General features: G+C 43.5%; 4 protein-coding genes and 1 long non-coding RNA gene across 7 annotated transcripts; 4 read left to right on the forward strand and 1 right to left on the reverse strand.

Annotated features, from left to right (window-relative positions):
* The first annotated feature begins 21 nt into the window (after positions 1-21).
* On the forward strand, positions 22-4,199 carry LOC109604881 (CDK5 and ABL1 enzyme substrate 1). Of its 2 annotated transcripts, XM_020021427.2 has the most exons (7): positions 22-810; positions 1,517-1,855; positions 1,926-2,049; positions 2,110-2,240; positions 2,418-2,453; positions 2,901-3,245; positions 3,312-4,199. In XM_020021427.2, the coding sequence occupies exons 1-7, from the start codon at positions 440-442 to the stop codon at positions 3,655-3,657; spliced, it is 1,692 nt and encodes a 563-aa protein (XP_019876986.1). In that variant the 5' UTR covers positions 22-439; the 3' UTR covers positions 3,658-4,199. The 2 variants fall into 2 exon arrangements, with proteins under 2 accessions (XP_019876986.1, XP_019876987.1); XM_020021428.2 differs by lacking the exon at positions 2,418-2,453 and having other exon boundaries at positions 24-810.
* Positions 4,200-4,345: 146 nt separating this feature from the next.
* Positions 4,346-7,062, forward strand: LOC109603067 (neuroguidin). Its single transcript, XM_020019523.2, has 3 exons — positions 4,346-4,502; positions 4,822-5,359; positions 5,429-7,062. Exons 1-3 carry the CDS (start codon positions 4,494-4,496, stop codon positions 5,788-5,790), a joined length of 909 nt encoding a protein of 302 aa, XP_019875082.1. The 5' UTR covers positions 4,346-4,493; the 3' UTR covers positions 5,791-7,062.
* On the reverse strand, positions 6,929-7,956 carry LOC109607393 (uncharacterized). Its single transcript, XM_020023881.2, has 4 exons — positions 7,823-7,956; positions 7,468-7,769; positions 7,309-7,417; positions 6,929-7,248 (listed from the first exon to the last, which is right to left on the reverse strand). Exons 1-4 carry the CDS (start codon positions 7,865-7,867, stop codon positions 7,066-7,068), a joined length of 639 nt encoding a protein of 212 aa, XP_019879440.1. The 5' UTR covers positions 7,868-7,956; the 3' UTR covers positions 6,929-7,065.
* A 31-nt stretch (positions 7,957-7,987) lies between these two features.
* Positions 7,988-12,126, forward strand: LOC109604884 (RNA-binding protein 39). 2 transcript variants are annotated; one of them, XM_020021430.2, is made up of 7 exons: positions 7,988-8,116; positions 8,188-8,257; positions 9,832-9,893; positions 9,967-10,161; positions 10,503-11,181; positions 11,240-11,592; positions 11,658-12,126. In XM_020021430.2, the coding sequence occupies exons 2-7, from the start codon at positions 8,204-8,206 to the stop codon at positions 11,941-11,943; spliced, it is 1,629 nt and encodes a 542-aa protein (XP_019876989.1). In that variant the 5' UTR covers positions 7,988-8,116; positions 8,188-8,203; the 3' UTR covers positions 11,944-12,126. The 2 variants fall into 2 exon arrangements, with proteins under 2 accessions (XP_019876989.1, XP_019876990.1); XM_020021431.2 differs by having other exon boundaries at positions 8,018-8,116; positions 8,191-8,257.
* LOC126265444 (uncharacterized) lies at positions 8,264-9,041 on the forward strand. The gene is made up of 2 exons (XR_007547927.1): positions 8,264-8,610; positions 8,881-9,041. It is a non-coding gene; the product is annotated as an uncharacterized LOC126265444 (long non-coding RNA).
* Positions 12,127-12,155: the final 29 nt, after the last annotated feature.

Genomic DNA, 12,155 nt, shown 5'->3' on the forward strand with positions numbered 1-12,155 from the left:
GAGTGTTGCGCGGTGTCGTCCCTGTCCCTGTCCCTGTGTGTTTCAGTCGATCCGTCGTTTCGATTGTGGAATGACTGTTTTGGACTGGGAGTAGCGACTCATCGAAAAGAGAGGGAGAGAGAGAGACAGTTTCGGTTTGGAGCTCGACCCGAGGATTGACAATGTGCAGATCGCTGATATTATTCCTCCTCAACAGCATCGAGTTTTACATACGTCCTCTCGCCTCTTCCTACAGTGTCGACGACATGTGTGATAAAAGGACTATGTGGAAAACGTACTGTCAGTGACATAACACCGAAACACGACGACGACAACAACAACAACAACAACAACAATAACAATAACAGCAGCAACAGCAGCAGCAGCAGCAGCAACAACAACAACAACAACAACAACAACAACAACAACAACATCATCATTAATTACGACAACGACATTGATGGCAAATTCGCTTAAGAGAAACCGGTCACGTCGCCGTTTGGCCGCCGTCACCTTCCTTTCGAACATCTCCCTCGACGGGAGCTACAGAGATACGACTCTCGCTCTTCTGCCCCGCAATGGGGCCATCAACAAAGCGAACGTCACGCAGATGACGGTGACGGAGGAGTCTGACGGTCAGGACGACTGTTTTAGCGATTCCGAACATATTTTTCCGAGGGAGAAACGAATCTTCAATCCGAAGAAACGAGTGCCCAAATACAATTCCAATTCGAACGATGTGCATTCCCTCAGTTCGGATTCCGAGAGTGTCATCACCCCCATCAAGGGTACCTTTGAAGATGTGCAGAGGACAATTACTTTTAGGGAAAGGTCTGTTGGTTGCTCCAAACGAGAATCCCACTGTCCATCCGAACAATGTTTGGCAATCGATTTTATTTTTATTTCTAACTAATTTGATTACACTTAAATTTATGCCTTTTCTATTTGTAGATTCGAATGGAATTTAATGCGTACATACCATACACGAGATGTTAATCGTGGTTACCAAAACCAGTGCTAAATTTCCCATCTCAGTTGAATTTTCGCTTTTTGTCACTGACACCAAAAACAGATGTTTAAACATTCGAATTTTATGTTGAAATTACATGTTAAGAAATTCGGATTGTTGCGTAACACTGCGTACGATTAATTTCTTCCAAGAGATAAGTAAAACGATTTATCGCAGGAAAAGTGCATAGAGATTAGAAAGAATTTTAAAAAAATTCGATTAAAACTTCCTTACCGCTTCAGTAATGCAAATTATCAATAATCGAACGATAAAGTTTTTCATTACTTGACACATTTCTTCCTTTATTTATTTATATTATCATCGGTCTTGGCACTTTGTTATCTATCACAATTGACAATTTTTATGTTAATAACGTCATTAACGGCGAAAATCACGAATAACAAACAATTTTTTGCAGTACACATTTGTGAACATGTGTTTGTTCTCTTAAATTTTAAGGAAAAGGAAAACAAGTGTTCTCATGGGAATTCGACGACCTCCAAATTTAAAACTAATATGAAATTGCAGAAGCGGCACGTCGGGCAGCGAATTCGAACACCGACGCAGTCTGTCGTCGAAGGTGGCCGGACCGAAGAGGACTCACCGCCACCAAAACTCCATCTCGAGCGAAACGGACCGGCCGCTCTACGGGAGCAGCTGCGAGAGTCTCGGCCCCATTATAGGGATGGGTTCGCGGTCGAAAGCCTCCCCCAGTCCGGCCACGATCCCGGAGGCGGTCAAGAGGGAGATCAGAGTGTTCAGACCGACGTCCCAGCACAAGTTCAGGGACGAGAGGATCGTCATGGTCACGTCCAGGAACGTGCCCTTCCTCGTCTGTTCGGTGATTCCGTACAGGAAGAACGCAAGGTACACTTGATGAGTTGATGAGCGTTCTCGCATTCTCTCTATAATCGGTTCTGTGTCGGTTCTGTGGCAGGACGGAATGGAAGAAGGAGGGGAACCGCAAAAGAACGACGTCCGGGACGAGACCGCTGTCGTCGATCGGAGACGGTTTGGACGCTTTCGACTCTTTGGGCATCGAACGTGGACCCGACGGACAAGTAAGGAACCACCGATTCGCGCCCTCCTCCGCACCGGCTCATGATTCGATCGTTTTGCAGGAAGTTTCGTACGCGTATCTCCTGATACCCAGCAAAAACCCGAAGGATTTCAGGGAACGTAGGATCAACACGATCGACGATCCGACAGAACCCGCTCCGACTTCGGCGCGACCCCATCACGTCATTGCCAGGTACAATCAATCATTTTGGCATTGTCCATGTGATCCATCATTCTCCTATCGATGCTGATTCATCTCATCGTATTCGACGTGTCTTTCGCTTAAATGCTTCTTGACAGTAGAGCATTGTTCGACTTTGCTTAATCCATGTCATAATTACTTATCTACGGCGTTTTTTGCATTTTGCAGGACAAAAGTTATAACTTGGCAGCCAAAATATAAATGGTAAATGCATTAAAGTACATACATATGTAGCTGCAGCTTTTTAGGATAACTAACAGACACAACAACAGACTAACGAATCGGAGCACGATAGTTAACTAACTAACACTCGTTTTAATGCAATACACAACAACAACAACAACAACAACATATTGTTATTGACAAGTGTCGTTTGCTTTTCAAAAAATGTACACTATTCGAAATGATAATGATATGTTTTGCATCGCAGCGTGTAACAAATTAGGGGATTATGGTACGAAATGCATGTTGAATTTTTAGTGGACCACTTGAAACTATTCACGTTTGAATTGGTCAAAGTAATCCTGTAATTATTATCATAGTAAATGTGAATGGTTTATATAATAATAATAATAATAATAATAATAATAATAATAGTGATGATTATGACGGTCGTGGAAGCAATAGGACTAATGAGATGCGTTCGTTTAGGTGCTTTTCGTACGATCAGGGCGCCCAAAGAGCGACCGCCCACGTAGTGGCCGCCCATTCGCCACCGGCGTCGGTGGCGGCGGCGACGGCGGATTTCGCCAAAGACGAACCGTGCACCGCTGCCTCAACCTCGACCTCGTCCACCACCACCGGTTTCGTGTACCATCCGAATCTGTTGGACGATCCCGAACTGATTGCGGGCAAGCATCGCACTCTCCTGACATTCACTTCGTACATGACTTCGGTCATCGACTACGTGAGGCCGTCCGATCTGAAGAAGGAAATCAACGACAAGTTCCGCGTCAAGTTCCCACACATTCAGCTCACCCTCAGCAAACTCAGGAGGTTAGGAGATGAGTGAAATCGGAGACGTAAGGTCGCTTAATCGTTGTTTTTGCTTTTCTGTTACAGTCTGAAAAGAGAGATGCGCAAGATCGCGAAAACGGAATGCAACATCGACCTGCTGACTGTCGCACAAGCGTACGTCTACTTTGAAAAGCTGATCCTCAGAGGACTGATCAACAAACAGAACAGGAAATTGTGTGCAGGAGCGAGTTTATTGTTGAGCGCCAAACTGAACGACGTAAAAGGTGATGCGTTGAGAATTTTGTTTGAGAAAACCGAAACGGTGTTCAGATTGAACCGCAAAGAGTTGGTGTCGGCAGAGTTTGCGGTTTTGGTGGCTCTCGAGTTTGGATTGCACGTGCCCACTTGGGAGGTGTTTCCCCATTATCAGAGGCTGTTGTACGAGTCTTGATTGGATTTTGCCAACGTTTGCCATGCGTTTGTTGCATTCATGTTCCAATTCAGTACATGTAATCCCGAATCACACCGTGTGTGTCCATTTAATGGGATAAAATTAACCACACATTATATATTTCTACGTGTATTCAGAAGAAACGTCGTGTTCTCTTCTTCTTTTTGTTTTTGTGACAGAAAATATTTGCTGTGTATAAATTAGGGCTGTACTGAAGTAGTGATTTCATAGAAAAAAAAAAATATTTTAATCTGGTTAGTCAATTATTGTACTTTAAATGGAATGTTATTTTGTATGTAAGACTTGTTATTTGTTCGATTTTATTCCTTTCTATTATTGTTTTTCCTTTTTATTTTTGAAATTTTTATTGCCAATTTACTTAACGTATTTTTTATCATTCTTAAAATAAACTCAAACTTATATATATGTACTTATTTATAATAAATATGAATGTTTCATTTTTTGTGACAACTCCTAACTACTCAAGTTTTTAACATTGTTTTGATACGTCATGCGAAATAAACAGATATATGATGCACCTTTGCGTTGCCTTTCATTTTCGGATAGAAACCAACTTGTTTTTATATAGCACCAGTAGAAAAAATGATTATTGAAAGTTGGCGCGCATTTTTTGTCGGGGTGAGCTTGTTCCGCGTCCCCCGCACCGCTCCCCTCGTCCACACTTCGTTCCCCTTTCTCGCATCCCCACCCTTCGCGCCGATATCGTTCATCAAAAAAGCTTCTGAATTATAAAAGTTCACGTCCACGTGCGGTTCCGTTTTTCATCGACGAATCGCAAGTTATGCGCCTTAATCTTAAGGAAATCTCATTATAAAATGGTGCAGGTGAGTTTTTACCGATTCGTTGAGAGAAAAACCAGTGAAATAAGTGAGTTATAGCGGAGTTTGCACTTGTAAAAACTACCCCTGATTTTTTCCCTATGAAAGATGGCGAACAGATTTTTATGCAAATGGAGCCCATATTTCATCTCGATGCTCGCGATTGTGTTCCGTGTTTTCTAACCTTTCCCATCGTTGGAATCGTGTTAATTTAACGTTCTAACCTTAAATTCGACGATTGTTTTGTTTATATCGTCAAAATATTTTTGAAGATTCTCTTCAACTCACTTCGTTGTGTATCGTTTAACAGAAAGAAATTTTTTAGGCCCCTGATATAAGCATGGGTCACGTAGACCTACCGCAAGCGTTGAATTTGCTCAGCGAAATGAACATAAGTGCACAACATGTGGCAACACTCGTGGACAACATGATTCAGAAGGTGCGAAACGGTGAACTGTCCACAGATCAGGGATTGAGCTTTCTCGAAATGAAGTACAACATGCTGTTGAGTTATCTCATCAATCTGATGTACGTGGTTTTGAGGAAATGCTCCGGGGAACGAATCGAGTGCGATCCGTGTATAGACAGGTTGATCGAGATCAGAACTGTGTTGGAGAAAGTGAGACCGATCGATCACAAGTTAAAATATCAGATCGATAAACTGGTCAAATCGGCAGTCGGAGGGACTAGCGGAGATGCGACGAGTTTTAAAGCCAATCCTGACAATCTCATGGCTCAATTGGATGATCAAAGTGACAGCGAAGAAGGAGGAGAAGACAGTGATGAAGACACTCAGGAGAAATCATCCAAATCCAAGTCCGGAGTTTATGTGCCGCCCAAGATGTCCGCCGTCCACTACACAGGTTTGTTTGTTTCATTTGTAACGTACACAATGCACAACTGAGTATGATGTTGTCGATGTTGTTTGGCAGGAGATGAAACGGCCCTGGAAAGAAACAAGAAGATGCAGGAGAGAAGCAAAAAACGGGCGTTGTCCTCGAGCATAATGCAGGATCTCCGCGAGGAATATTTGGACACGCCACTCGAAATAACACAAGGAAACAGGGCGCAACAAATGATCACGAAACAACAACAAGAACGACAGGAATACGAAGAGGAGTACATGACGAGGCTGCCGGTCAGCAAGGCGGAAAAGCACAAACGACGTCAGTTGACCACTCTAGGTTCGTTGGGTGAGGAGGTCACGGACTTTGGAAACCGAACGGCCGGAGGAAAGAGGAAACAGAAGCAGAAATCAAAAGGGAAGAGTTTCAAGAGGAAACGCTTCCACTGAACAAACTTTTACGATACGTTCTTTCGGCGGTGTTTCGAACGTGTAAACGTTGAGTTAATAGTACAAAAAATACTTTTTCAAAGATATCAAATGTGTTATTTTTGAATGACGAATTACTATTTATTGGTCGGGCTGGGACGGGACGAATGTGTGCAAAAATTAGGCGTTAATTATTATTACAATTATTATAATTATTAGGGAATCACTGTTGACTCGCACAACAAGTTTCGTCTCGTCTTGGCCCAGTCACACAATAACAATAACAATAAATTCACTGTAAAACTGCACGTTCGTATTGTCGCCAAGCGAACAAACAAACTTAAGGAGCTTGAAACCCCAGTTGCCTATGGTGACCTTATGACTTGATTTCAAATTCTCATGAAAAAATTCAAAATTGCGTAGTAATAATTTGGGTAGAATTAGTCTGGATTTGTGTTTCATTGTTTTCGATGTAATTTATCTCGGCTACAAATTTTCGGCATGCACTTCTATTTCCGTTAGTTTTCATTTGAGTTATGTAATCTGATAATAGGCGTCGTATATAGACTGAAGATATTTTTACATAATGTTATTGAACTGTTACTACTTTTTCTCTGTATTATTCTTGGACTGTTAATGTTTTATACGAAAACGATATTTTAGTACATTAACATTTTTGAATGTATTTGTTCAACTTTAAACTCTAAATGAATGGGACGACGTGAGCATCGTTTCGAGCGAAACTTGTTCCCCCCACCCCCAAAATGCCTTGAGTATATTCATATACAATTATATCGATCGTTGTTGAGAATCACACTTTATTTTCTTCAGACTGAACTGTCATTAATTATTGTCGGTTGTTAGAAATTTGTCTCCCGTTTTTTGGTTCCACGTTACACACATTATTGATTGAGTTAAATGTTTGTTATGATTTTTTATTTACTATTTATTGTTTGCGTTGCTTTAATCATTGTTTTTTAATTACATAATTGTATTTTTGTTCAAGTTATGTTTGTAGTGTGAGTTAGATACTTAGATATTAAAATGTATTCGATGATTCAGTAGCTCTGTCCGTTCTCGTGTATATTGTATTTGGTAGAAGATTTAGGTACGCTACTGAAACTGAAGCAAAAAATTTAAGCTCAAAAATTACATTACATTACATAAAATTATTATATTGTACCACCGTAATAATAGTTTATAAGTTTTATGGCTTTAATCGGTTCGTTCCATCTCCATTATATACATGTATGATTTGTAGACATGAATTTTTAATATATATTTTTTTCTTAATCTCTATTTACTTCCATCGGTGTACTTGCCCAGCCACGGAATGTACGAAATCTCTCTCTCGCCTTTGTACTTTTGCAGCTTGCACACGTGCCACAGGGCTTCCTCGTCGTAGAATTTAAACGGACTCGTCTGTATCGGTTGAACCATTCTTCTGTTGAGATAGTACGGCGTCTTGGCCATCGCGATCTGCAAAACAGAAACGGACGGATATATGATAAGTAATTGATAGATATTCGTTTGGTGTACCCTTGGCATGACGTACGGATACGGCGGCATAAAACTCGATTGCATCGTAGTGCAATAATCGTTGACGCATTCCTTCGACACGTTGCCTGCCTCGTTTACAGCGTCTTCGCTACAAGTTATATTGTAATTCGATAAGTTTGTGGAGCCGGACAGACTTACTCTCTGTACGAACAAATATTTGTCATCTTCTTGTGCGGATCCGATTGCGGTTTGATCACTTTCCAAGTGAATTCGGCATTGGACTCTGTCACGTATTTAACGGGTTCGTTTCCGAAATGATCGAAGTGCGAAGCCAACAAATCGAATTTCCCCGGTTCGAGGGGATTCTTTGCGCGGTACTCTCTGAAATTGGCGGCGTTGGCCCAGTCGTGCACTTTTACACCTGGCGAATACTCGTTTTTCGAGTACAGCATCTTCAGATTCTTGCGATACGTATTTTTGTCCGGTTCGTACGCGTTGCGCTGCAAAATTAAATAGAGAATTATTGTTCATTGTGCTGACGGAACGTTCTTACGTTGCAACGGATTTTTTGCAGCCATTCCGGCGAATATTGGGGCATTTTCGGTGGTCGTGTTCAGTACATATAATTAAAATCAATTATATGGAACGTCATCAGAGTTTTAATTCAAAATTTTGTTGTTGCGAGAGACACGCACAGATGGCGCTCAGCTAAAACAATATTTTACGGTTGGTAAAAGTGAGGCTGTCAGCCATATTTTGATAGAGAATCGATATCGTTTTGGCAGAGTTTGCTTTGGCGCTAAATACATTTAATTAATATCGTTCGAGTGTCGAATTAAAACACATTGTACGTGAGAAGTCGTCGACGAGATTTGTTTGGACTTGGATTAATCGAGTGTTGGGTGTTGTCTGTTGCAGCAGCGGACGCATCAAAATGGCAGAAGATCTTGACGTCGAGGCGATGTTGGAAGCCCCCTACAAAAAAGACGTAAGTGCCCGTCCACTTGTGGTTTCAGTGATTCACTTAGTATTCCTTTGATTAGCATTCTGTATGTGTCCATTCCCACTTGGCGTGGTGTTCGCGAGTGTGCGTGCGTATTCGCGAATGGCGACTGCTCCGATAATAATGGCCAGTAATTATTTGTTTACGCTCGCCGCCGTCGTCGTCGTCGTCGTTCACTCGAATACGTTCTCTCACCCGACGTTTTAACTGATCTCTATTGTAATAATGTATATTGTACTGTATTGTTGTTACGACTCTTTTACATCACAACCTAATTTTATATTTTAGAGTTATGAGGTATATTTCGGGCTAACGGCTCCTTCACAAATGCAATTCAGGTACAGAAACACCTTAGTTTAAGTTTAATAATTTACTACTACTACTACTACTACTAGCAGGATGCCGCTAGTGCGTCCTTGATATCGTCGGGAGGTAGCATGTCCGCACACGCCTCGTCGTCCGTCCTTCGAGCGAGCGACGGAGGAGGAGGCGTGGCGGTGTCCTGCCTGCCGATATGTACATATATGTCTGTATGTATGCGATAAGTACAGAGTGTATTATTGTTGTTATTGTGTATGGTTGGCTGATCCGGTGCTTTCTCGCCATAGGGCCGCTGTACTGTGTGAGTATGGGACATCCACAATGTGAAAACCATCAACAACCCCTCCGCTCGCTCTTCTTGTCCTCCGACCAATCCACACACCCACAATTGGTCTGTTGGCGTGTTTTTGAAAACAATGAGGATTCAGTTATTATGTTTCAAGTTGAGTCAATCAATATTCAGTAAAAGTTTGAGTAAACAAACGAGCAACAAGTACGGAAATCTCCGCCGGTTTCATCCGTCCTTCGTCCGAACGATTTGTTAAACAATGTTGTGGTTGTCACCGAATCGAGAGGAGACGAAACTGGCGAGAGATATTTGCGACTGTTGCGTCGTGTTGAGTAACAAAGGTAAAACATAAAAGCAAAAAGAAACAATAAAAAAGAACCTATGAAAGTCATGGCCTTATTGGGTGTATTTTTTGCAGACATAATATGATGGGGATCAAGTGTTTAGCCGTCGAGTCAGTTTGTGTTAAGTCCCGCACACGACGGTAAGTCTAGTTCCGGCGTTCCGGCTAGACGGCTCTCGTTGTTTCAGCAATTCACAAACAAACAAACAAACAAAAACATGTGTCCCTCCGAAACGACATCGTCGACTGTCGACTCTTTGTCCGATCACATTTTGGTTGTTTACTATGATGCCACAAAGCATCTCACGCTCACCGCACTTTTAGATCAAACATATTGTTGTTTCCTTACCGTTAAATGAATCGTTCGAACAGAGACAGAGAGAGAAAGAGAGAGAGAGAGAGCAGTGAGATGTTTTTGATCAACGCACGTGTTTCATCGTCATTTCGCCAACAAATTGTGATTTGACGGTGGAAGCGTCAACATTCTGTTGTATTGATAAAAATGAAAATGAAAATCGGTAAGTTATTGAATCGTAGAACACATTAATTAATGCAATCTGTTTTGGGCTTCTGCGCGGTCCTCTTCAACTTTGTTGCTGTTCATAGGACGAGGTCAATGGCAAATCGAGAGAGAACGGAGATTCCGGCGGCAAACACAGATCGTCCGAGTAAGTGTACCGATCCGACCGATGCGATCGTCTTCAGCCACTCACCACGTTGTCTGTCTCTGTTCAATTTCAGCAAAAGGAGGAGTCGCAGCAGAGGGCGCCACGGGAGCAGAAGCAAATCGCGGGACAGGAAGAGAAGCAGAGACAGAGGCGACCGCGACCGAAAGAGAAGCAGATCGCGAGAGAGGAAGAGATCGAGAGATCGCAGACGATCGCGGTCCAGAGGCGGCGGTGGTCGTCGCTCCAGGGATCGTTCCCGTGACAGAAGGTGTGCTAAATTACGCAACGTTCCCCTTCCTTGTCCCGCTTTCGAAACATTCTCCTTTTCTTTCCTGTTACACCCGTTTACAATGAAAGTGGCATTAAAAATAGATGAATTCGTTTGTAAACCTGTGTAATGGAACCTCTCTCGACCGGTCGATATTAATTACTTCCTTTCTCTTCGTTACAGATTAAAATAACAATTTTAGTAATAAATAATAAGTTAGTAAGTTATTTCTTCAATAAAACAATATACCTCCAAACACACTCACATCACACGCAGACACGTGATGAACAGGCAGAGAGGCCGACCCGTTTAACAATCAACCGTTTGTGGTCGTGTTTCAGGTCCCGTTCTCGTGACAACAGACGAGGCGGTTCGCGCAGTCCCGGGCGTCGCCGCTTCGACCGTCGCTCGGGCAGCAAAGACAGACACCGACGATCCCGCTCCCGCAACAGACGTTCCCCCTCGCCGCGACCGTTCGGCGGCAAACGAGGCGGACTGGGCGCAGTCGGCGGGGTCAGATCGCCCCTCCATCTGCGCTCCGGTTCGCCGCCCGAAGAGCTCAGTCCCGAAGACAGAGACGCGAGAACCGTCTTTTGCATGCAACTGTCGCAAAGGATACGAGCGCGAGATCTGGAGGAGTTCTTCAGTTCCGTGGGTAAAGTCAGGGATGTGCGGATGATCGTGTGCAACAAGACCAGAAGATTCAAGGGCATCGCCTATATCGAGTTCAAGGATCCGGAAAGTGTGGCGCTGGCGTTGGGATTGTCGGGGCAGAAGCTGTTGGGCGTCCCGATAATTGTGCAGCACACGCAAGCCGAGAAGAATCGGATGGGCAACTCCATGCCCAATCTGATGCCCAAAGGCATGACCGGACCTATGCGGTTGTACGTCGGGTCTCTGCACTTCAACATCACCGAAGACATGTTGAGGGGCATCTTCGAGCCGTTCGGCAAAATCGACAACATTCAGCTGATCATGGACCCCGAAACCGGACGATCCAAAGGATACGGATTCATCACTGTGAGTTAATCGCCGTCAACAATCAATTAGTTATCAACTGTTAATCTTTGCGTTGCAGTATCACAATTGTGACGATGCCAAGAAGGCTTTGGAACAGCTGAACGGATTTGAGTTGGCGGGACGTCCGATGAAAGTGGGAAACGTAACGGAACGCATCGATTTGCAGACGCAGGGTCCGAGTCTGTTGGACTCGGACGAATTGGACAGGTCGGGAATAGATTTGGGGGCGACGGGCAGGTTGCAACTGATGTTCAAGTTGGCCGAAGGCGCCGGCATGCAAGTACCGCAGGCTGCCGCGACGGCGCTCAGCATCGCGACCGGACAACCCGTCGTTTCCCAGGTACAAACTAACTCGACGCCGCCTATCGCCACGCAGTGTTTCATGTTGAGCAACATGTTCGATCCCGCAACGTGAGTATTATTTATTAGTAACGGTTTGGGCTCGAGGCATGACGACATGGTGGTCCTTTTTATAGGGAGGCGAATACGAACTGGGACGTGGAGATCAGGGATGACGTAATAGAAGAGTGCAATAAACACGGGGGAGTGTTGCACGTGTACGTGGATAAGGGATCGCAAGGTAACGTATACGTCAAATGTCCGTCGATCGCGACGGCCGTGGCTTCGGTGAATTCCCTTCACGGAAGATGGTTTGCGGGGAGAGTCATCACGGCGGCGTATGTGCCTCTGCTCAATTACCACTCGCTCTTCCCGGACGCCATGGCCATTACACAGTTGTTGCTGCCCTCCAACAGGAAATGAACGCCGCCTCCACATCCCACATATGTAGATATATATATATATATATTTTATTATTAATAATTATATAGTTCATTTTGTTATTGGTGAAATTTATGATACCACATTGTAATTATAATATTATTTTTGTTTGATCGTATGTAAGGCTAATAAAATGATTTTGTCGAATGTTTTATACATACATACGTTTCGTTGTTTGTTTCTATTTTTAGGAT

Source organism: Aethina tumida, chromosome 4, assembly GCF_024364675.1.
Source record: "Aethina tumida isolate Nest 87 chromosome 4, icAetTumi1.1, whole genome shotgun sequence".
NCBI classification, from domain to species: Eukaryota; Metazoa; Arthropoda; class Insecta; order Coleoptera; family Nitidulidae; genus Aethina; species Aethina tumida.

Coding starts and splice junctions, on each gene's coding strand:
- LOC109603067 (XM_020019523.2), top strand. Junction 5,360..5,428: donor GTCCGCCGTCCACTACACAG/GTTTGTTTGTTT, acceptor GTTGTTTGGCAG/GAGATGAAACGGCCCTGGAA.
- LOC109607393 (XM_020023881.2), bottom strand. CDS start 7,867: ATGCCCCAATATTCGCCGGAATGGCTGCAAAAAATCCGTTGCAAC. Junction 7,418..7,467: donor AATATTTGTTCGTACAGAGA/GTAAGTCTGTCC, acceptor TATAACTTGTAG/CGAAGACGCTGTAAACGAGG. Junction 7,249..7,308: donor ATCCGTACGTCATGCCAAGG/GTACACCAAACG, acceptor TCTGTTTTGCAG/ATCGCGATGGCCAAGACGCC.
- LOC109604881 (XM_020021427.2), top strand. CDS start 440: ATGGCAAATTCGCTTAAGAGAAACCGGTCACGTCGCCGTTTGGCCGCC. Junction 811..1,516: donor ACAATTACTTTTAGGGAAAG/GTCTGTTGGTTG, acceptor ATGAAATTGCAG/AAGCGGCACGTCGGGCAGCG. Junction 2,454..2,900: donor TGGCAGCCAAAATATAAATG/GTAAATGCATTA, acceptor GCGTTCGTTTAG/GTGCTTTTCGTACGATCAGG.
- LOC109604884 (XM_020021430.2), top strand. CDS start 8,204: ATGGCAGAAGATCTTGACGTCGAGGCGATGTTGGAAGCCCCCTACAAA. Junction 8,258..9,831: donor AAGCCCCCTACAAAAAAGAC/GTAAGTGCCCGT, acceptor TGCTGTTCATAG/GACGAGGTCAATGGCAAATC. Junction 9,894..9,966: donor GGCAAACACAGATCGTCCGA/GTAAGTGTACCG, acceptor GTTCAATTTCAG/CAAAAGGAGGAGTCGCAGCA.